Below are 24,984 nucleotides of genomic sequence, written 5' to 3' on the forward strand. Positions count from 1 at the left end.
GCGGCTCCCGACTATTACCGCCCCCAAACGGGGTGATACGGAATTTCTCCCCCATAGTAGTTACAGCACAGAAACAGACCACTCGCCTCAACTGGTTTGTGCTGGTGTTTATGCTCCAAACGAGCCTCCTCTCACCTTAGCTTATCTCAACCTATCAACATATCCTACTATTCCTTTCTCCCTCATGTGATTATGTTGCTTCCCCTTAAATGCATCTATGCTATTTGCCTCAATCACTCCATGTGGTAGCGAGATTGAATTTTAACCACTATCTGAGTAGCTGGTGTCCCTCTCACCTGCTCAAAACCCACCCCAGTTAAAACCCACTCTTAGTTAAACCCCATCCCTTCCTAATGATGATTGGAATCTATGAAAATCTGACTGGGTAGTATTCAGCCACTGATGCACCCATTTGTTATCTGTTCTGTCTATTGGAGCCAATGATCCTGGTCCTACCTTGCCCAGATGCTGGATAGGCAGATCGCCTGGGTTTGGTGGGCCGGGTCAATAATAGCATGCCTGTCTCAGACCTGCTCCCCCAGCAGGGGCTTGCGTGGGGAGAAGGGGATGGAATCTGCTGCACAAAGGTCTATTGGGAGGTTGTAAGACTTGGTGGTCTTGTTGCCTGGTCTCCCTCTGAACCTCCGATCTGAGGGGCTCCCAGTTACGAGACCCACCAGCAAGTTCTTCAGACAACTCTGGAAATGTGCAACATTGGGATGGTACCACGAGGCACAGTGCCCAGGAAAATTGATCAAACTGTTTGAAATAATAAAGCAGCAGCAGGGTTAGTACCAACTCAACAGTTTCCATAATTCTTTGAATGACATGGATGACATATTGGCCGGGATTTTCTACTCTATGACCCCTGCCTGCCACTTCCCAAACATTCAGTATAATTTGCGAGAAACTACAGGCTCAAGACTGAGGAGGTGACAAATCTTAGCCAGTGAGATTTTGCATTGTGCGGAGTAGATAGAATACATGGAAGAACGGAAACGTAAAGCCCCTGACATACCTATGACTCTCCTGTCAAACCAGCCATGATGATCCATCCACTGCCGCAAGATTTCAATAGGTGGCTGAGCTCCATATGTCTCGAGAGCTGGCATATTCAGGTCATCAATGAAAAATATAAAATACTTTCCAAGTGGTGGCCCATACACACCTTTGCGCCTGACAACAAAAATCATAAACAATTAGGAACATGAACATTTTATAACGGGCATAAACAAACACTGTGGGGTGAAACTGGCCTAAAAAGTTAATGGAAAAAATAATCGGGCAGGGCTGTCGATTCATTATCGCCTGCTGTGCACTGCCGCCGAAGAACAATTTCAAGCCCAATGTTCTAATAGACTGCAACCATCAGAGGGAGGAAACATTTATCACTTTCTCTAGTCTGTAATAGAGCTCAGCCAATGTTACCTGATAACTGTCCCGCATCAGAGAGAGGATGGCCTAGAAATTCGATGACACTGCGGCATAGCATCCAATATATGTATGCACACATTCCGCGCCGGAAGTATTGGCAGCAAAAGAAGCATCCAGGGTCCTCGCCGGAACAGGCGTTAGGTGCTAAGGATAAGGGGTAAGCCATTTAGGACCGAGATGAGGAGAAACTTCTTCACCCAGAGAGTGTTGAACCTGTGAACTTCTCTACCACAGAAAGTTGTTGAGGCCAATTCACCAAATATATTCAAGAAGGAGTTAGATGTAGTCCTTACTACGAGGGGGATCAAAGGGTATGGCGAGAAAGCAGGAATGGGGTACTGAAGTTGCATGTTCAGCCATGAACTCATTGAATGGCAGTGCAGACTCGAAGGGCTGAATGGCCTACTCCTGCACCTATTTTCTATGTTTCTATGTTTCTATGTGCTCTGCATGTGCCTTTTTGACGCCCCCTTTGTAAAATTGGACTGCGTTCAGGAAAACGGGGTCTACGTGCAGCCGACCCAGCGGACTTTAAAGGGGCCACTGCAGGCTGCCTCCAAAGAGGTAAGTTAAAAAAAATACTTACCAGAATGTGGAGCCGGGAGGTATGGCGTGTTCCTCCCAGCTCCACATTACACCCTCGGGCTGCTGCTGGCCAGCGCTTGCCATCCCTCCCTCCCACCCCGATTGTTGCCTGCCTCCCTCGCCCAGTCACACTTCCCCCCCCACCCGATTGCTTACCCCCCTCTCCCAGTCACCCTCCTCTCTACTCGATCGCTTATCTGCTTCCCCCAGTCAACCTCCTCCCTACCCGATCACTAACGTAGGTCCCTTACAGTCAGAATCAGGTGAATTCATAATGGGGAACAAGAAAATAGCAGACCAATTGAACAAATACCTTGGTTTTGTCTTCGCTAAGGAAGACACGAATAACCTCCCGAAAATACTAGGGGACCGAGGTCTAGAAATATAGAAACATAGAAAATAGGTGCAGGAGCAGGCCATTCAATATGATCATGGCTGATCAGGCAATCTCAGTACCCCACCCCTGCCTTCTCTCCATACCCACTGATCCCTTTAGCTGTAAGAGCCACGTCTAACTCCCTTTTGAATATGTCCAACGAACTGGACTCAACAACTTTTTCTGTGGCAGAGAATTCCATAGGTTCACAACTTTCTGGGTAAAAAGTTTCTCCTCATCTCGGTCCTATATGGCTTACCCCTTATCTTTAGACTGTGACACCTGGTTCTGGACTTCCCCAACATCGGGAACATTCCACCTGCAGTGCCATCAGAATTTTATATGCTTCTATAAGATCCCCTCTCATTCTTCTAAATTCCAGTGAGTATAAGCCTAGCCGATCCAGTCTTTCCTCATATGTCAGTCCTGCTATCCCGGGAATCAGTCTGGTGAACCTTCGCTGCACTCCCTCAATAGCAAGCACGTCCTTCCTCAGATTAGGAGACCAAAATTTCACACAATACTCAAGGTGCGGTCTCACCAAAGCCCTGTACAACTGCAGTAAGACCTCCCTGCTCCTATACTCAAATCCCCTCGCTATGAAGGCCAACATGCCATTTGCTTTCTTTACAGTCTGCTGTACCTGCATGCCTACCTTCAATGACTGATGTACCATGACATCCAGGTCTCTTTGCATCTCCCCTTTTACTAATCTGTCACCTTTCAGATAATAATCTGCCTTCCTGTTTTTGCCACCAAAGTGAATAACCTCACATTTATCCACATTATACTGCATCTGCCATGCATTTGCCCGCTCACCTAACCTGTCCAAGTCCCCTGCAACCTCTTAGCATCCTCCTCGTAGCTCGCATTGCCAGCCAGCTTAGTGTCATCTGCAAACTTGGAGATATTACATTCAATTCCTTCGTCTAAATCATTATTGTATATTGTAAATAGCTGGGGTCCCAGCACTGAACCCTGCGGCACCTCACTAGTCACTGCCTGCCAGTCTCAAAAGGACCCGTTTATTCCCACTCTTTGCTTCTTGTCTGCCAACCAGTTCTCTATCCACGTCAATACATTACCCCAATCCCATGTGCCTTAATTTTGCACACTAATCTCTTGTGTGGGAGCTTGTCAAAAGCCTTTTGAAAGTCCAAATACACCACGTCCACTGGTTCTCCCTTGTCCACTCTACTAGTTACATCCTCAAAAAACTCTAGAAGATTTGTCAAGCATGATTTCCCTTTCATAAATCCATGCTGACTTGGACCGATCCTGTCACTGCTTTCCAGATGCGCTGCTATTTCATCTTTAACAATTAATTCCAGCATTTTCCCTACGACCGATGTCAGACTAACCGGTCTATAATTCCCTGTTTTCTCTTTCCCTCCTTTTTTAAAAAGTGGGGTTACATTGGTACCCTCCAACCCATAGGAACTGATCCAGAGTCCATGGAATGTTGGAAAATGACCACCAATGCATCTACTATTTCTAGGGCCACTTCCTTAAGTACTCTGGGAGGCAGACTATCAGTCCCTTCAATTTCGCTAACACCATTTCCTGACTGATAAGGATTTCCCTCAGTTCCTCCTTCTCGCTAGACCCTCGGTCCCCTAGTATTTTCGGGAGGTTATTTGTGTCTTCCTTAGTGAAGACAGAACCAAAGTATTTGTTCAATTTGTCTGCCATTTCCTTGTTCCCCATTATGAATTCACCTGATTCTGACTGCAAGGGACCTACATTAGTCTTCACTAATCTTTTTCTCTTCACATACCTATAGAAGTTTTTGCAGTCAGTTTTTATGTTCCCTGAAAGCTTACTCTCATACTCTATTTTCCCCCTCCTAATTAAACCTTTAGTCATCCTCTGCTGAATTCTAAATTTCTCCCAGTCCTCAGGTTTGCTGCTTTTTCTGGCCAATTTATATGCCTTGGATTTAACACTTTCCCTAATTTCCCTTGTTAGTCACAGTTGAGCCACCTTCCCTTTTTTATTCTTACGCCACACAGGGATGTACAATTGTTGTAGTTCATCCATGTGATGTTTAAATGTCTGCCATTGCCTATCCACCGTCAACCCTTTAAGTATCATTCTCCAGTCTATCCTAGCCAATTCATGTCTCATACCGTCGAAGTTTCCTTTCTTTAAGTTCAGGACCCTAGTCTCTGAATTAATTGCGTCACTCTCCATCTTAATGAAGAATTCTACCATATTATGGTCACTCTTCCCCAAGGGGCCCTGCACGACCAGATTGCTAATTAATTCTCTCTCGTTACACAAGACCCAATCTAGGATGGCCTGCTCTCTAGTTGGTTCCTCGACATATTGGTCTAGCGAGAAGGATGAACTAGGAAATTGAGGGAAATCGTTATTAGTCAGGAAATGGTGTGAGGGAAATTGATGGGATTGAAGGCCGATAAATCCCCAGGGCCTGATCGTATCCACCCCAGAGTACTTAAGGAAGTGGCCCTAGAAATAGTAGATGCATTGGTGGTCATTTTCCAACATTCAATGAACTCTGGATCAGTTCCTATGGATTGGAGGGTAGCTAATGTAACCCCACTTTTTAAAAAAGGAGGGAGAGAGAAAACAGGGAATTTATAGACCGGTTAACCTGACATTGGTAGTGAGGAAAATGCTGGAATCAATTATTAAAGATGTAATCGCAGCGCATTTGGAAAGCAGTGACAGGATCGGTCCAAGTCAGCATTGATTTATGAAAGGGAAATCATGCTTGACAAATCTTCTAGAATTTTTTTAAGATGAAACTCGTAGAGTGGATAAGGGAGAACCAGTGGACGTGGTGTATTTGCACTTTCAAAAGGCTTTTGACAAGGTCCCACACAAGAGATTAGTGTGCAAAATTAAGGCACATGGGATTGGGGGTAATGTATTGACGTGGAGAGAGAACTGGTTGGCAGACAGGAAGCAAAGAGTGGGAATAAACGGGTGCTTTTCAGAATGGCAGGCAGTGACTAGTGGGGTACCGCAAGGTTCAGTGCTGGGACCCCAGCTATTTACAATATATTTTAATGATTTAGACGAAGGAATTGAATGTAATATCTCTAAGTTTGCAGATGACACTAAACTGGGTGGCAATGTGAGCTGTGAGGAGGACGCTAGGAGGCTGCAGGACGACTTGGACAGGTTAGGTGAGCGGGCAAATGCATGGCAGATGCAGTATAATGTGGATAAATGTGAGGTTATCCACTTTGGGGGCAAAAACACGAAGGCAGATTATTATCTGAATGGTGACAGATTGGTAAAAGGGGAGATGCAACGAGACCTGGGTGCCGTGGTATATCAATCATCGAAAGTAGGCATGCAGGTACAGCAGACAGTAACGAAAGCAAATGGCATGTTGGCCTTCATAGCGAGAGGATTTGAATATAGGAGCAGGGAGGTCTTGCTGCAGTTGTACAGAGCCTTGGTGAGGCCACACCTTGAGTATTGTGTACAGGTTTGGTCTCCTAATCTGAGGAAGGACATTCTTGTTATTGAGGGAGTGCAGTGAAGGTTCACCAGACTGATTCCCGGGATGGCAGGACTGACATATGAAGAAAGACTGGATCGACTAGGCTTATATTTACTGGAATTTAGAAGAATGAGAGGGGATCTCATAGAAGCATATAAAATTCTGATGGGATTGGACAGGTTAGATACAGGAAGAATGTTCCGATGTTGGGGAAGTCCAGAATCAGGGGTCACAGTCTAAGGATAAGGGGTAAGCCATCGAGGACTGAGATGAGGAGAAACTTTTTCACCCAGAGAGTTGTGAACCTGTGGAATTCTCTACCACAGAAAGCTGTTGAGTCCAGTTCGTTGGATATATTCAAAAGGTAGTTAGATGTGGCCCTTATGGCTAAAGGGATCGGGGGTATGGAGAGAAGGCAGGAGTGGGGTACTGAAGTTGCATGATCAGCCATGATCATATTGAATGGTGGTGCAGGCTCGAAGGGCCGAATGGCCTACTCCTGCACCTATTTTCTATGTTTCTATCCCCTCTCCCAATCACCCACCCTCCCTACCCAATCACTTAACCCCCCCACCCCCCATCATCCTGCACCCTACTCGATCACTTAACCCCTCTCCCAGTCACCCTCCTCCCTACCCGATCACTTAACCCCTCTCTCAGTCACCCTCCTCCCTACCCGATCACTTAACCCCTCTCCCAGTCACCCTCCTCCCTACACGATCACTTAACCCCTCTCTCAGTCACCCTCCTCCCTACCCGATCGCTTAACCCCCTCTCCCGGTCGCTGCCTGCCTTCTCGATCATTTACTCCCTCATTCAAATTGTAACTGAGGTTTGTTGCATGAGATGCAGCAGCCTATAATTGAAATCCTCTTCACCGGCGAGCTGCCTCAGGATGCCCGGTAAGTGTCTGCGACTCGCTGCTCTAATATAAATGAGGCCTGAGGCCCAATATCCAGTGGGCCTTGGGTCTACCTGTTCTGGCACAGGGATCTATTTCTAGGCCCATATCACCATCCCAGAATATTTCAAGGTCTCCTTTCTACAGGCCGGCTGAGATTATCTGACCAATGTATTGGCAAAGTATTGGTGTCATGGCATCAACTAGGAACTACCACATGATGGTCTCAGGATGCCACTGATCAGCATGCGCACTGACCTCACCAAGACTTTCAGCAGTCAGTTAATAATGTGTTTTCCAGCCTGCCAGTCTTAGGAAATCCGGCACTAGCTGCACGACCCACCAGCAGGAGTTCATGGTCAACATTAAGTCAACATCATGTTCCTGATACTTGGAATTACCTCTTTGGTCACTCCTGCACCCTCTCAAGTATAATAATATACTTTCTATGATTAGGGGACAAGAAGTGAAAACAAATAAATTACATGAGTGATAATGGAAAACAGTTTGGTGTGTTAGAATTACATCACAATGACTGATACATAATTCAACATACAATGATGGGCATACTTGTAATGCAGTGGAATATAATGCGTGGATCAGGTACGCACTTATCCAAGGATAATGCATTCATCCTCAGCCCTCTGAAGATGGCGATGCCAAAAAATATTGGAAAATCTAACAAAGGTTTCTATCATCCATTTGGTGGTCTCTGGTTCTGGAAGATATCATTTGTCTGGTGGCTCACTGGGCTGTCAGAAGCTGCTGAACTCTTCCAGCTCTATAGCACGGACAGCTGCTTATCCACAAACTCACCTCTTATCGAGTTTACTGTCAATGAAGTCCTGTGTTTGATTAGCAGATGTACGAGCTGAAAATATCAGAAAATGAGAGATGTAATCGGGATGCATCTTCTTAAGAAGCTTGTCAGAGACAGTGAGGGTCTTTCCAGTTCCTGTTGGCCCAATGCACAGCGCCTTGTGGGGAGGGACAAAATAGCAGTTATCACTCTGTTGAATAGGAATACTGATAATATAGGCTAGACATTAGTCTGTGTGATATTAGCATAGGAATGCATTTAACAGAGGCAGTAGCCCATAACACAAACTCCATCAGGATAATTTCTAGGCTTCTTTCTTTCACTGAAAGGCGGCACAGAAACTAGTATCGTCTGAAGGTCTGAGAAACTCTTTTGATTAAAAACTAGACCTAGTAACTAATTTTGCAAATTCACAGGTACATTTATATCTTCCATTTCTTGAGGCTAGGTCAATGGAAAATGTCAAAACTGAGAGTGATAGATTTCTGTTAGGCGAGGTTATTAAGGGTTACGGAACCAAGGTGGGTAGATGGAATTAATATACAGATCAGCCATGATCGAATTGAATGGAGGAATAGGCTCAAGGAGCTGAATAGCGTACTCAAGTTCCTATGTTCCTATAATATATCTAAACAGTTGTCGGAGCCTTCCACTCTGCCAGGGGTGTAACCTGGGTGATATTAGATTGGCCCTTGCTATACCCCTGCCAAAGCTGAAAGCTCTGCCCAGTATGTCAGTGCACACAATTGCTACAATTCAGATGTTGCACTTCACACTTTGATACAGATATAACAACAACTTGTATTTATATAGCGCCTTTAACGTAGTATTACAAGACAAAAAAAATTTGACACCAAGCTACATAAGGGGAAATTAGGGCAGGTGACCAAAAGCTTGGACAAAAAGGTAGGTTTTAAGGAGTGTCTTAAAGGAGGAAAGAGGTAGAGAGGCGGAGAGGTTTAGGCAGGGAATTCCAGAGCTTAGGGCCTAGGCAACCAATGGTTGAGCAATTATAATCTGGTATGCTCAAGAGGGCAGAATTAGAAGAGCGCAGATATCTCGGGGGGGTTGTGAGGCTGGAGGAGATTACAGAGATAGGGAGAGGCGAGGCCATGGAGAGATTTGAAAACAAGGATGAGAATTTTGAAATTGAGGTGTTGGTTAACCGGGAGCCAATGTAAGTCAGCGAACACAGGGATGATGGGTGACTGGGACTTGGTGCGAGGTAGGACGCAGGCAGCCGAGTTTTGGATGACTTCAAGTTTACGCAGGGTAGAATGTGGAAGGCCAGCCAGGAGTGCGTTGAAATAGTCAAGTCTAGACGTAACAAAGACATGGATGAGGGTTTCAGCAGCAGATGAGATGAGGCAAGGGCAGAGATGGGCGATGTTATGAGGGTGGAAATAGGCGGTCAAATATAACACCAAGATTGCGAATAGTGTGGCTCAGCCTCAGACAGATGTTAGGGAGATGAATGGAGTCAGTGGCTAGGGAAAGGAGTTTGTGGCAGGGACCGAAAACAATGGCTTCGGTCAATCCAATATTTAATTGGAGAAAATTTCTGCTCAACCAGACAAGTAGTCTGACAATTTAGATACCGTGAAGGATTCGAGAGAAGATGTGGTTAGGTAGTGCTGGGTGTCATCAGCATACATGTTGAAACTGATGCTGTGTTTTCGGATGATGTCGCTAAGGGGCAGCTTTTAGATGAGAACTAGGAGGGGGCCAAGGATAGATGTTTGGAAGACACCAGAGGTAAAGATGTAGGATTGGGAAGAGAAGCTGTTGCAGGTGATTCTCTGGCTACGATTAGATGGATAAGAATGGAACCAGGCGAGTGCAGTCCCACCCAGCTGGTCGGCGGTGGAGAGGCATTGGAGAAAGATGGAGTGTCAACCGTGTCAAAGGCTGCAGACAGGTCAAGAAGGATGAGGAGGGATAGTTTACCTTTGTCACAGTCACAAAGGATGTCATTTGTTATTTTGATGAGAGCCGTTTCGGTACTGTGGCAGAGACGGAAACCTGATTGGAGAGATTCAAACATGGAGTTGTGGGAAAGATGGGAATGGATTTGGGAGGCAACAACACGTTCAAGGAGTTTGAAGAGGAAAGGGAGGTTGGAGATGGGGGCAGCAGTTAAGGAGGGGTCAAGGGTTGTTTTTTTGAGAGGGGTGATGACGGCAGATTTGAGGGAGAGGGGGACAGTGCCTGAGGAGAGAAAAACGTTAACAATGTCAGCTAGCATGGGAGTCAGAAAGGAGGTTGGGTGGTCAGCAGTTTGGTGGGAATAGGGTCGAGGGAGCCGGAAGTGGGTCTCATGGACAGGATGTGTGCAGAGAGGTCACGAGGGGAGATTGGTGAAAAACTAGAAAAAGATGTGAGTTCAGGGCCAGGGCAAGTGAGAACCTTAGAGGAAGTTTGACCCAATTGGCTAGGGGGAGAAGGGAAGTGGCAGAGGCAGCTGAACGGATGATCTCAATCTTAGAGACAAAGAAGTCCATGAGCTCCTTACATTTGTTGTCGGTGGTGAGGATGGAGTAGACAGGGGAGAGGGGTTTAAGAAGACGGTTAGCAGTGGTAAATAGAAGCCAGGGTTTATCTTTGCATTCCCGAATGATTCTGGAATAGTGAGCAGTTTTGGCAGACGAGAGCAGGACCCGATAATGCTTTATGTGGTCCAGCCAGATCTGGCAGTGAATGACTAAACTAGTTGTTCACCACATCCGTTCATGTTTGCAACCCTTGGACTTAAGGGAGTGAGGATGAGAGCCGTACCAGGGGGAACGGCCAGGGTGAGAGAGTATTGTTTTAATAGGATCTAGGGTTGGGAAGATCGGTAGCTGCAGAACTGGCATGGTGAATGGAAGGCCAAAGGCTGGACAGTTAGGATTTCATAAGTGCAGTTGTAAGAGTCGGGAGAGAGTTATTTCCAGAGGCGAACACAGGAGGTAGGGTTGGGGTGGGGGGTTGGAATGGGGATGTGGGTAGAGAGTGAAACGAGGACGTGGTCAGAGGTGACCATATCTGCGATTGACACGATGGGAGTAGAGAGGCCATGAGAGATGGCAAGGCCGAGGGGCTGGCCGTGAATATGGGTTGGGGAGTTTAATGGAGGGAGAGATTAAGGGAGGATAGGAGGCTAGTGAACTCAGAGGAGAGGGAGCATGATGAATTGAGGTGGAGATTGAAATCACGGAGAATGAGAAGTCGCTCGGTGCAGTGTCTGAGGGTGGAAAGCAGTGAAGAAATATCGGTAATAACATTTTTATGATACTTGAGTGGGTGGTAGAGAACGAGAATGTTAAATGAGAGGTGAGAGGGGTGGAATAAGGCGAGATGCTCAAAGGAGGAGACAGTGCCAGAGGAGTCGGGGGACAGACCAAGGTGTGATTTGGTGATGAGAGCCACACTGCCACCATGGTGGTCTGGGCGGGACAAGTGGTGGAAGATATGGCCGGGCGGGGAGGCTTCATTTAAGGGTAAGGTGTCATCACCCCTCAACCAAGTCAGGGCCGTGATGTTGATGCAATCATCCACAACAAGCTCATGGCCTTGTTCGTAAGATGCAAAGCAATCTTAATGATGGTGCAATGCTGAGGTTTGGCCGTGGTGCCGAACTCCTTGTAAGCATGAAGTACCAACTCCGTATTAGAAACTATGAAACAGAGGTTGGGGGCTGAGCTGCTCCACCACTTATCTACAGACTCATAAGATTCCCTTTTCTTTTATATTTGCAGGTCAGTTCTTACCTCTGTACCCCTTCCACCTTGGCAAAGGGTAGCAATGGGCAGCCACTATCTTTGAGTTTTTTTGCAAAAGCTTCAAGTATTTATGAGCTGTTCTGCCTCTTCCGTTGAACTGAAAAATTCCATTACATTTCACCTACACAGAATTTTCAGCTCCCACCGTTAGTGTGCACCCAGCTAAGCCAAATAAGTGCTGTTAGTACATTACTCTTCTGGTGAGATTTACATTTTAACCATTTAGAACTGACTGACAGCAGTAAATGAAAAATGGATCACAGAGAAACTTAACTAGCTCTATGCCTACTACAAACTGATCAGAGACTCGCTTCACACATGACCTTACAGTTAAGTGAGTCGGCGAAAGCCCAATATCTAACATACTGAACCATCATAACATTTAAAACTCTAATTTCACAGATCTCATGAATACTCTTGTGGTAGGAGCATTGCTCGTAGCTTTAGCCAGGAGTCTTCCCACTCTTTCGTATTCATTAATGCCTGATTTCTTTGGCCTGATTTCTTGTAACAAAGCACAAATTAACCTGTTCTCTGCGATGTGAACATCGGGCAGAGTGAAATAAACTTTCCTGTCAAATTTTGTCTGAAGCACCTTGGGATGTTTTACTACCTTAAAGGCACTATATAAATGCAAGTTGTTGTTGTTATGATCCTGTGCCAATTTCAAATGTAAGTATTCACAATCAAGTAATAAGTTTGTAATCTGGAAACAATGAGAATCACTGCAAGGGGCAATGAAGTACCAACATTTGCCTCATAGGGTAAAGCTTTGAGGCAATAATGGTTCATAAAAAAGTCCACGAGTCCCAAGTATAGGATTGTCTACTCATAGACTGTTACAGCACAGAAGCAGGCCATTGAGCCCATCAACAGTTTGTGGCAGAGAATTCCACATTCTAGCCACTCTGTGTAAAGAGGGTTTTTTTTGTAACCTTCATTTTGTGATATTTCTTTTATTTGTGCCCTTTCGTTACTGTCTCGCTGACCAGTAAAAATGATCCATCCCCATTTACCATTCCAAACTTAGCTTGTTTACTGTTGCTATCCAAAGGGACGACAACCACCTTTCTCATGACTGTCCCTGGGGGTCAGCGGAGACAGTGTAGCATGTTAAGCTCCGATGCCCGCTGCTTTTTACATACCGCAGGCAGGGAAGGGTTGGCCAGTGACTGTCCCAGTGGGGTATTGGGAGGGAAAGTTCTGGCGAAAGGTCATCGACCCAAAACGTTAACTCTGTTTCTTTCTCCACAGATGTTGCCTGACCTGCTGTGTGTTTCCAGCATTTTTTGTTTTTATTTAAGCTGTGGACAGACAGCAAGGCTGAATCTGATGTTGTCCTCACACACTGTTCCACATGCACACACTTTTTAAAGAGGGTCACTAAATAGTGATCAGGAATAGGAACCCTGGTGGATCTTTCCTCCCTCTAAACTATGGTTATTGAAGCTGAGTGTAGTACCCCAACCATCACCCCACAATGAGATCAGCTTCGACAGTGATTGAAGACAATTCTTGGCAACGTTTCACAGTGGGCAGTGCTTTTAACAATTGAACCACTGAGTTTGCAAATTTAAATAGATTCCAAAGATAATGCCACTAAGAAGATCAATTGCATCCTCAAATAAACTGGAAGGAGTAACTTACTGGTTTCTTATTGGATAGAAGCATCGTCAGCAAATATGACATGCGTATGGTGTCCTGGGTTGGAACGATGATGTCAGAGTAATTGGTGTCTGGTGCAATTTCTACTTCTGGTGCATGTGCCATCCAACTAATCCACTGGATCTGTAATATAAACCAGAACATTCAGGCAGCACAGATATATTCATCACAAGCTTCCATAAACATGCAGATTCTCATCATCGTTATTCAGTTGCTCATTAAAAATGGAAATGATCTATATTACACTGGGATCCACGTGGTAATATACATGCAAGAAATCTAAGAGCTTTTGGATAACTTAATGAGAATTACTAACAACGGGTTAAAATAAAGAAGGGAATTAGGTTACTGGCAGAGCTTTTTTCTGTGTTTTTAAAATGTTTTTGCTTTAAGCCTTTCTCTGCCTTTTCCCTGACTTAGAGGGCAGGAGGAGATTGATTCCAAGACATCGGCTAATGTCAATCTTGGAGCCCTCAGATTTCCTCAGTTTTTGTGCTCCAGCCGAAAATTGCGGCATTAAAAAGGTTTTGTTGATTTAAGGAACTTCATTGTTGTTCAGTGCCTGCAACATAACGTTGTCTATTGTATGGTTTTATTTTGGGGGGGGGGAGTTTTTGTTACTTTGTTGCAGTGCAATGTCTGTTTGATCCTTTGCCATTGGTGGCTTGTGCATCATTCCAACGTTCACCGGAGATGTGTCTTTATGGGGGCACATAGCGTGTCCAGTATTAGCTCCATCCCTCAGTTTCTCCATTTAGGAGAACCGGTCCATTACGAGCTGGCGATGTGTGACTCTTGGTCCGGCAGTATCTCCACGCTGCCTCCCCTGTGGATGGTGTGGCTATCCAATGGGGGTCTCGCCAGGCTCCTCTTCATCATCATCCTCCTCCTCCTGAGGTGGGCCTGCAATCCCCCCTGGCAATGCCTGGCCCCACATGGTGATCTAGCTATGCAACATGCAGCACACCACAATGAATTCAGATACCTGTTGAGGGGTGTATTGAAGGCTGTCTCCAGAGCGATTGGTCTACTTGTAGGAGATGGCATATTTCTGTCAGCACTTCCTTTCAGAAGCGCAGCCTTCTCATACACTGCTCCTCAGAGACCTGGAGGTATGAGCGTTGATGCCTGTAAGCCCAGCGGGGGGTTAGCTCTCCTCCCCAGACGTCTTCGGCCTCTCCTCATCCGTGGGCCGACATGGCCAAGAGCCCTTCTTCTAGCTTGACAATAGCATGGAGAATGATATGCTGTCGAACTAGTAATGCCCCCATTAAATTCTCTCACTGAAGTTGTAAGGGCAGATAAAAGTGAAGTTTGCAAGCCGGAGCTTCACGAAGTGTGATGTGCGCAACCGTTGTAGTCAATGTGACCTGCGATGTAGGATCCTCATCCCTCCAAATATTAAACTGCCAATACTGCCTGCTGCACCCTGGGAACGCCTGGTTTTTCAGACATTTTGTGGGGCAGTCGTTAAATGAGGGCAAGGGCCGAATTTTGCATCCTGGGCAGTAGCGGAGCGTTTCACGACGACTGACGTCATGATCTCAGTGATCTCAATGATGGAGCAGTAAGTTTTTGCGCAAACAATGAGCCGAATTTGCCGGCCGGGTGATGAAAGCTGGACACCCAGCATTATGCCTAGAAACACCATTTACCGTCCATCCGGGGCACAAACTGAGGCATAACCGAGTCAAAAATCCAGCCATAGTGTCTTTCATTTCATTCTGTGCAGAAACAAATCCAATTGTTTCTGGAACTGATTAATGCTACATCCTCGAACTTACTCCACACCTCTTATTCCCATTTGGGTTAAAAAAAGGTTCATCCATGTTCCCTTCCAATCCTAAATTCCTAAATCTTAGTTTCTGTTACCTGACATTTGAGCTCTTCATCGTCATGACAAACTGGATTAATGCTGTTGTCTTCCTTCATTCTGTATACACTTGCTTATAAGGCTATAAATTTAAATCACAGTTTGCATTAAAATTAAGAGGGGGTGGGGGGGTCATCTTATACACGAGTCATTGGAATGGATGGTACTGTTGCTCAGTTAGGGGCTACATCTTCTCCCGATCTTGGCCCAGTCAGTTAATTGAAGACTGATCATTTATTGCATTTGAACAAATAATTTTGAGCGGTAGGGTCTGTTGTAATGTTGACCATTATCTTGTACGTGGGTCATAGATTTTTTGTTGTTGAGTTTTTGGGCTGGAAAGTAGGAGGTTATCTTAGACATGGTTCCCATATAGGAAATTTGTATTATATCATGTGATGGTTTCCTCTTTTTCTAAGAAGTTGTATTAATCAGTGTAGGCACAATAAACTGATAACAATGTGTAATCCCCTACCCTGTCAGAGATGCAAGAATTAAGCTGTTCAAATCTAATGAAGCCTTTCACATTTCGGTATTTTCACTGCATCTACTCGGTGAATACTGTTGATTTTCTTTCACTAACCTTTATCATTGTGTCTCACATTCTCATATGACTGGTGATAAAATTCAGACAATGCTTAATTTTAATAACCACAAACAAATTTGTAATTCACTTTTCCCACAAAAGAAGCGGCTTAAAGCTCCAAGGATAAAACAGGAAACTCTTGCAATTTACTTATCTTATATGTGGAAGAAAACGATCTAAGTCCTATTTTAAAGGAAAGGGTTAAGTTCACTTTTTGCTGATTTTGTAGAAAAAAAATACACCCAAACCTCTCAGATCTTGGAACAAAGAATGTTGTAGATACATGACTATCCGGTGTTTACATGAGTTTCCAGATACCCTGCTTATCAGAATACGGACAGGGAGAAACTATGCAAGGACAAGATAAAGTGTGCCTCCTGGAATGACCTTTGTATTTACAGGATGTATGATTAATGCTCATATGAGGTGTTTTAGATAAAGTTCTTGCTTTGATTGAATTTACAGAATGTATGATTAATGCACATGTGAGGTGTTTGAGATAAAGTTCTTGCTTTGATTACATTTACAAGAATGTATGATTAATGTACATGTGTGGTGTGTTTTAGATAAAATTCCTGTTTCAACTGTATAAAGATAGAGCGGGTTTACTTGTAAAACTCAGAGTTATTGCCTCGGTACGGACTGAGCAAGCTCTCCGAGATATCTCGTTAGTAAAATAAAATTCTCTCGAAGCACGACTCTGAAAGCCTCCGCCTGAGTTAATTTAAGCTAAAATTTCCTCGACAGATTCTGGCGTAGTCAGGCAGGATCTCTAAAATACGAGATCCAAAAGAACTAAATTTAACTTTTAAAGAGAAAAGAGGAATTTTAAGGACCTTCCTAGCTGAAAGGAGGAAGGTGCCTAGGCCGTCCTAGCTGAAAGGGGGACGAGCTGCCGAGATCCCCTGGAGGGGGTGAGGCATAAGGTAGCTACCGCAAAGAAGCTAAAATAACAAAAAGGCAAAAGGAGACCCCGAGCTGAGCGGAAAAGAGAACACCGGTGAGCGCTTTGTAAATTACTGTATATTTTGTAGGATTGTCCTAACTCTCATTTCAGAAAAGATCGCGAGACGTTGCACCCGGAAGAATGGGAAACGGCTCTAGTCGAGCAGGGCGCTCGCGCCCAGCTCCTAAAAAAGGAAAGAAAGACGACCTCTTGATTGAAAGAATGAAAGTACATCCTAAGACCGAGAAAAGAATCCGTAAGGTAGTAAAGCAACGAGAGAAGGTAGGAGATCCCGTTGTGCCGCCCGGCTCGCCGGCGGACACTGTAATTAAAGAAACAGGAGACGACAGATACGCGATAACGTTTAGTAGCGATTTGTACGGTTGGTCTGATGGGGATTGGCCATATGGAGGAAGTTTTAAGTTATCTTTGATTGAGGAATGGAGAAAAACAACCAAGGAAGGAGGGGGAGACCCTACTTGGGATAGGGACTATATGGAAAACTGTTTTAAAAAATGGACAGAGGTTGCTAAGAGGCATCAACCCCCTAAAAATAAATCAGAAGGAAAAGGAAGAGGGGAAAATGAAAAACCTCCCTCTTATAGTCCTCCGGGCCTTCCTATCCCCTCAGCACCAGCAGTAGGACTCTATCCCCGTATAGAACCCCCAAAACAAGATAGTTGGCAGGAAATTATAGAAATAATCACGGCCCATAGAAATCAAGCCCCGGGGGAACTAGCAGCCCCTCCGGATCAGCCACGTAATGGAGAAGCCGGGGGAGGAGGTCCGGGAGCATCAGGATCAGGGGAAGCCGAGGCAGTAGAGGGAGTGGTAGCAAACCAGGACACAGGGAGGATAGGTATTCACAAAACAAGGCTACAAACGGCAAAAGAAGCAGCCGACTCTACCGTCCACCAAAATCCTAGGGTAATGATAGGAACTATGGCAGTTCTGAAACCCTGGTCCCCTGGAGAAGCCAGAGATATGATCTCGGCCGCCCCAAATCCGGTAAAGAAACCGATAGCATTTCACAACTGGCTTGAGCAAACGTGTACAATTTACAATCCACCCCCAGGAGATGTTAAATTATTATTGCAAGCGGCCTATGGATCTTCCTGGCAGGGAGTAAAAGATATGTTCCACATCCCACCAGGGGAAAATGGAGACTGGAGAGTTAATGATGACTTGCTGGATAACGGCAATGAGTCATTAACCCATTGGCTGAAACACCGAGGAAAGAACGCAATTCTGCAAGGGGCTATGGGGATATCGGGGAAGTCACCCGCTGCTTGCAGAAAGCAGAAGAATCAATGATAGATTTTGCAGGCAGATGGAAAAACAGTTGGGATGAACATGCAGGAATACCGATGGATCAAAATGAACCTTTGGCAGTACAAACCTTGATAAATTGTATGTTGCCACAACAAGCAAGAACATACAAAATAAAGGTTTTGGACTGGCAAGGAAAAAGTTGGAAAGAGACAATTACAGTACTGGCCAATATGGATAGGGAGGGACTATTCACCTATAAAGACAACAAGGCTAAAATAACAGGTCAATACTATCAGCAAACGGGAAGAGGACAAGTACAGAATAATAGAGGAGGGTTTGGAGGACGAGGACGAGGAAGAGGAAGGGGACAGTGGCCCCAACGAGATCGCTCCCAAGATGAGTGTAGAAATTGCGGAAGGAAAGGGCATTGGGCTCGAGATTGCAGATGCCCACCTAAACAGCTCGGAGGATTACAAGGGGATTTCCCCGAACCTCCACCTTCGTTGGCCCCTCAATTCTCGTTCTCTAACCCCAATCCGCACCGATCAGCATAGGGATGCCCCGGAGGCTTAGTGGTACAGGCGGCAGCCCTCCGCTTATCAGCAGACATAGAAGAAAACCCTTTAGCAGTAGTAAAAGTGGGAGACACTTATGTGAAGTTCCTGGTGGATACCGGTGCTACTATGTCTTCTGTACCATCCTCTGTGGGATTACCTGTAAGCAACACCACCGTCTTAAGTATGGGTGTGGCCGGTATCCCCATGAAAGAATTTTTATCTGAACCTACCAAATTGATAATTGAAGGACAACAAGTTAATAATGAGACTTTGATAGTCTCTAAAACAACACCTCTCCCTTTATTAGGAAGACAGACTTTGTGCAAACTAGGAGCCACAATTTATTGCACAAAGGAAGGGATGTTCATGGAGCTCCCTCCAAATAAAATCCATCAGTTCTTTAATGGGATTGAAGAAGAGAAAAGGGAAGATAACAAAGAAAAGGCTACCCTCTATTGTTGGCAATTGAATGGCAACTTCTATTCCCCCTTGATACTTGAAGTTATACAAAATTTAAAAGCTAAAATTGACTCTAATACTGAAGAATTGATGTATATAATTTTGACAAGCTTTGAGGCAGTTCAGCTTCACTGTACAGCCTGGTACACTCGACAAAAAGCTGAAACTTACCAGTGTTTGGTACAATAAAGAAGAAATAGTAGAAGCTACGCCCGCATTTATTTTGGACCAGAAGGATTGGGGGTAGCCATGGATTTGACACTTTTACAGCTGCAGCGGTTTAGAGAAGAGAACTCGACACCCCATCTGACATTGGCTGTAAAACCGCCAGCGAAACCCAAAGATATGGGTCCGATAACTGTAGAAATAGAAAAGGAAAAACAGCAACAAGGCTATCAACCTTGGGCAGTAATAGAATTGCAGAATGTTCAGATAGAATTTGTCACCCGCACCAGGGGGATTCTCCAGTGGAAAGGTAAAAGTCATGCCTCCACTTTTGAAAAACAGCAACCCCCTGGACAACCAAGCCCTAAGCTGCCAATGGCATTGAATCAAGTATCTTCAGAACTTTGGGCAAAACATAAGAATCATGTTGGGCAAGTACATTCTGCAGTGCCCCATCGGGTACAATTGATAAAGAACGCCGTGTTACCAAGCATTAGGCAGAATAGACTGCCTCCAGAGGCAGAAGATGGGATAGAGCCAGTCATTTCTGCATTGTTGGAACAAGGAGTTCTAGAAAAGACACAGACCCCGTGTAACACTCCGATACTGCCCATACCAAAGGTTAATAGGCCGAATGAGTGGAGATTCGTGCAAGATCTGAGAGCTATTAATAAGATAGTAGTCCCTATCACCTACTGTGGTACCGGACAACATTATACTATCTGCTATCCCACCAACAGCAACTGTCTTTACTGTGGTAGATCTGTGTTCAGCCTTTTTCTCCATCCCATTAAATCAAGAGAGCCAGTATCTGTTTGCTTTCACCTACAAGAAACAGCAGTACACATGGACCAGGTTGCCCCAAGGATACACCGAAAGCCCCGCCGTATATGCAGCAGCAGTAAAAAGAGACCTCGAAGACTGTTCATTATCGGACCAGTCTGTGCTGTTGCAGTATGCGGACGATTTGCTTGTGGCTTCTAGCCACGGATACAAGTGCATGCAAGATTCCCTGAAACTGTTACAGCACCTATGTGAAAGAGGGCACCGAGTGTCGTTACAAAAGTTACAATTTTGTCAGACTCAAGTCCAGTACCTGGGTTTTCACATATCTCAAGGGCAGAGGCAGCTAGGACCAGAAAGAATTCAGACAATTCAAAGTGCCACCATACCAAAGACAAAGAAGGATATCTTGTCATTTTTGGGGATGGTTGGGTACTGTAGACAATGGATCCCTGATTATCGAGAATGGGATGCGGTCCTAAGATCAGCTGCCCTAAATGATGCCCAACCCAAGGTGGAGTGGACCCCAGAGAGAGAGGAGGCATTTAAACAGTTAAAGAAAGCCATTACTAATGCTCCGGCGTTGGGACTTCCGAATTATGGAAAACCTTTTCAGATGTATGTGAATGAGAAAGAAGGATTTGCAACAGCAGTACTAACCCAAGAACATGGTGGGGGAAATAGACCAGTTGCTTATTATTCGGTTTTGCTGCCTCCAGTAGTAAGGGGAATGCCAGCAAGTCTACGTGCTGTAGCTGCTACTGCGGTCATGGTGGAGAAGTCGGTATCCATTGTTTTGGACTATCCATGTACTGTCATTACAGCCCATGCTGTGTTATTACTTTTGAATTCAGCTGCCACACAGCACTTTACAGCATCTAGAAGAACAGGTTATGAAGTATTACTGCTGTCACACCCTAACTATACCTTTCGACGCGCACCGGTAGTAAACCCAGCCACCTTTCTTCCTACTAGAGAAGTAGAGGATCCAGACCAGCATGATTGTCTGTTAACGCTGAAAATAGCCACCTTACCAAGACCAGATTTGCTCACAGAGCCCATGGACAATCCTGATCTTATTCTCTATACGGATGGATCATCGTACAGGCCGTCGGATGATTTGCTTTTGGCAGGCTATGCTATTGTAAACCCCCACAAAACTGTTGAAGCATTTGCCCTGCCTCCCGGAACCTCGGCTCACGCTGCTGAATTGTTTGCCCTCACTAGAGCTTGTATAATAGCTAAAAATCAAACTGCTAATATCTATACTGATTCTAGATATGCATTCGGTGTGGTCCATGATTTTGGACAACTGTGGAGAATCAGAGGCTTTATCACCTCTGGTGGAAAGCATATTAAGCACTCTCAACTGGTGCTTAATCTATTAGACGCCATTCAGTTGCCAAGTAAGGTAGCCGTTATCAAATGTGCAGCTCACACAACCGGTGAGGATGAAGTATCAGTAGGAAATAGGAGGGCTGACGAAGCAGCCAAACAGGCCGCTTTGGCACAGGCAAACTGCCTTCAAGCAGTCTCAGTCTCCCCTCCACAGATACTTGACATCCAACAATTTAAAACAGCCCAACAACAAGTTACTATGCAAGAAAGAAGAACTTGGGAAAACCAGGGTTGTTTTCTCAAAAACGACATTTGGTATCACCCTGATGGGCGAACTGTTTGCCCTAGGTCTCTATTTTTGCCCCTGTCTCGCCTAGCACACGGTCAGGCTCACATGGGCAAGGGAGGGATGATACATGCTATTGGTGTGCAGTGGTATGCACCAGGAATAACAGTAGTAATTGAAAAAGTTGCTAGAATATGCCAAATTTGTCAACAAAATAACAGAGGTAAAACACCTGCTGAATATGATCATCTACCCCAACCAAGAATGCCCTTTGAAAATTTGCAAATTGATTTTGTCCACATGCCTCCAGTATCAGGTCTCAAGTATCTATTAGTCATAGTAGATATGTTCACAAGGTGGGTAGAAGCGTACGCCACTAGGAGAGACGATGCCCGAACAGTAGTAAAAATAGTACCAAGATATGGGATACCTATGGGAATCAACAGTGACAGGGGAACACACTTCACAGGAAAAATAGTGAAAAATCTTGCAGAAGCATTAGGATTCCAGTGGAAGTTACATATACCATATCAACCATAGTCCTCGGGAATGGTAAGAGAGTAAATGGGATAATAAAATCTACCCTTACAAAGGTATGTCAGGAGACAGGACTAAAGTGGCCAGATGCCTTACCATTGGTACTGTATACAATGAGAAACCAAAGAAACCGAAATACTGGTTTGACACCACATGAAACCTTGTTGGGAAGACCAATGCCTACCGGTGTAAAACCACCATTGGTGGCTGAAAAAATAGCATTAATTTGGAATGATGAAAAATCACTAAAGTATGCTCAAGCCATGTGTGAAATAGCGAGGAGTCTACACGAACAAATAAAGCAGAAACAGGTGCCCCCGTCGGAAGTAAATATGCACCCTTTCAGGCCTGGAGATCAAGTGTTAGTAAAAACATTAAACAAAGAATCCTTTTCTCCTAGGTGGAAAGGACCATATCAGATAATTCTCACAACACGAACCGCTTTGAAGTTGGAAAAACACCCAAACTGGGTGCATGCAACCCGCTGCAAATATTATTTCCCTGACGAAGCACAGCCGAAAGAAAAGGCATTGAACTAGGACATGCTACGGTCGCCCGACTAAGAAAACAGCCATCTTCTCGCTAAAGAACTGTACCTGCCCTTATTTTGTGTTCACTCACAATTGTGTATTTTGGACTTAAAAGTATCTATAGTTACTCAAAAATCCAGGGACAAATGTCAGAACTCATTTGTGCGCCAGCCTGGGCATTTATTATTTTGGTTACTGTTACTATTGTGCTTGCGTGTTGTTATTGTAAGGAATTAGTTCAAGAGTGTTATAGAAATAAACAGAAAAGAGATGAGGTGGGACTTTTGGAAAAAATATAAATGGATATTGGGCGTTCTGATCATTTTAGCAGTAAGGAGAGTCAGACAGGAAGAAGAATTACTTGAAGAAGGAAAAGTATGGAAGGGAGATATGGAGTGGGGGAAAAGTGATAAGGCAAGGCAGCAAGATAACTTTACATGCCCAAAGAAAAAAATTGTAAGGTAGGGAACTTCACAGTGATGTGTAAGGCTTGTGGAGTAGGGATAGATCAGCGATCAGGAGAAGTGAAAGTGACCAGTGAGGAGGGATTTAATATATCCCTGAACTGGAAGGTAAACATGACTTGCCAAACCAGCACGGACCAAAATGAGAGTCAAGAGACCAATGGCACATTATGTAGACCGGAAGAAGATTGCTACTTTGAAATAGGAAACAGAGAATGGGTAAAGTGTATGAACCTCACGAAAATAATAAATGGAATAACCTATACTAAACAATGGACCCATAATAAAAATAAGCATTCCCCGCGAGATACGGGACACTTGAAACGAATATTGACCACCTGCATTCCAGTGGTAAAGTCCCCAGGCGTATTAAACTTAACAATACAAATTAAATATCCCCCGAAGGAGAAAGGCGGCTGCAACACAACCAGTGTTGAGATATCTTTGAGAAAAGAAAGGCCCCCGAGAAGGAAACGGGATGTGTTAGGGACTGTGTTAGGTGGAGTGGGAGCAGGAATAGGAGCATTGAACTCCATAGATATCGAAACCCTACAAAATAAAATCCAGGTCATCGGAGGACTGGTAGGGGAAGGCATAAAAATAAGAAATGCCTGGGATGAAGGATTACAGCAACTGCAGATATCAGGTTACGTCACAGACGAAATGACCTGGAAGCAGAATGAAAGGATAGAGAAGGAAATAGAAAACCTGATGAAGGAACAACAGGGGGTAAACAGGTACACCCATTGTATGTTTAAAGAAATGATCAGACAGTTATTGAGAGCCGAGCTAGAAAGGAAAATATTATCCTTCCATGCTGACACATGGGAAAGGTTGCTGAAAATCAATCAGAAGGATAAGCTTCTTAATTTAACCATTAAACCCCAAGAAAGATATACCAGTTGTGATTCAAAAGGATGTAACATAACTATGGAAATAGTAAATAAGACGAGAAAAGAAATTTGGTGTCAGTTCCAAGTAATGCCCCAGTTGTTTGGACAGAACTTTTGGTACCCAGAATTTAAAGGAGATTGGGTCGATGAAAAGAATTTGACACATCACCATAGGGGATGTGCTAGGTGGCCATTCGGAATGGTATGTCCTTATCAGACTGCCATATACGAACCATGCTCATTACAGCACTCCATTGGAGTATGTAAATGGGAACTAAAGCCAACAAATGACACTGATATTACGGAAATAGGACAGAATGAGGTCTGTGTGACCGGAAATAAACCTGTCTATCTGGATGGAATTTTGTATAGGCCCCCCATTAATAAATGCGTGAGAGGAGTCTACACCCTGTATGACCCAGAAGAAAAAAAAACTTATACCTTTGGGCAATGGCAAAATGTAGAAAAATATCTGTCTGTGCACAAGATTGAACCCTTACCCCCTGTAATTAATTTGACCAGACTGCACAATTTGATACGTAATGACAAGCAAATTGAGGAAGCTCTGTCAAAACGAGGCAGAGACATCCACCAATTTAGAGTCGAAATGAGTTACAAGAAGGGGCAACTAGTAAGAATCGCAGATGAAGTCACCTCTTTGACAGTACACCACTGGTGGGATGTGTTTTTCGGATGGTCCCCAAAAGCTTCAGCAGTACTGAAGCTAGCTGTACACCCCATAGTAATCATGGGCGTAGTTATGCTTACATTGTTAATAATCATTTGTGGAATATGGATAAAATTGAAAAAATTAATTAGTCAAGTAATGAGCCTGGTATCCCAAGTAGAAAGGAAAAGTGTGTCCATGAAAGGAAGGTTAAATCGCATAGAGGGAAAAGTAGATGATTACAATGAAGAGGAATGTCTTAAAATGCGACCCTACCCTGAGGGGTATGAACCCCCTTTTGAAAATAAAATGAATATATAAGAAACTGTGTTGATCTAGTAAAAGATCAACAAGGAGGGAATTGTGGAAGAAAACGATCTAAGTCCTATTTTAAAGGAAAGGGTTAAGTTCACTTTTTGCTGATTTTGTAGAATTAGTGGAGCTAGAAAAAAAAACACCCAAACCTCTCAGATCTTGGAACAAAGAATGTTGTAGATACATGACTATCCAGTGTTTACATGAGTTTCCAGATACCCTGCTTATCAGAATACGGACAGGGAGAAACTATGCAAGGACAAGATAAAGTGTGCCTCCTGGAATGACCTTTG

General features: G+C 44.4%; 1 protein-coding gene across 8 annotated transcripts in view; it reads right to left on the reverse strand.

Annotated features, from left to right (window-relative positions):
• dnah1 (dynein, axonemal, heavy chain 1) overlaps nt 1-24,984 on the reverse strand; it is a 668,552-nt gene that overhangs the window by 218,902 nt on the left and 424,666 nt on the right. For all 8 annotated transcript variants that reach the window (XR_011596078.1, XM_070895813.1, XM_070895814.1 and 5 more), the window contains 3 exons: nt 13,003-13,143; nt 7,591-7,751; nt 1,019-1,176 (listed from right to left, as the gene is read on the reverse strand). Coding sequence is in view for 7 of the 8 variants with exons in the window: in XM_070895813.1 (XP_070751914.1) it covers nt 1,019-1,176; nt 7,591-7,751; nt 13,003-13,143 (460 nt within the window). In the remaining variant the exon portion in view is untranslated. The remainder of the gene's footprint in view (nt 1-1,018; nt 1,177-7,590; nt 7,752-13,002; nt 13,144-24,984) is intronic.

This window comes from Pristiophorus japonicus, chromosome 12 (assembly GCF_044704955.1).
Source record: "Pristiophorus japonicus isolate sPriJap1 chromosome 12, sPriJap1.hap1, whole genome shotgun sequence".
Lineage (NCBI taxonomy): Eukaryota > Metazoa > Chordata > Chondrichthyes > Pristiophoridae > Pristiophorus > Pristiophorus japonicus.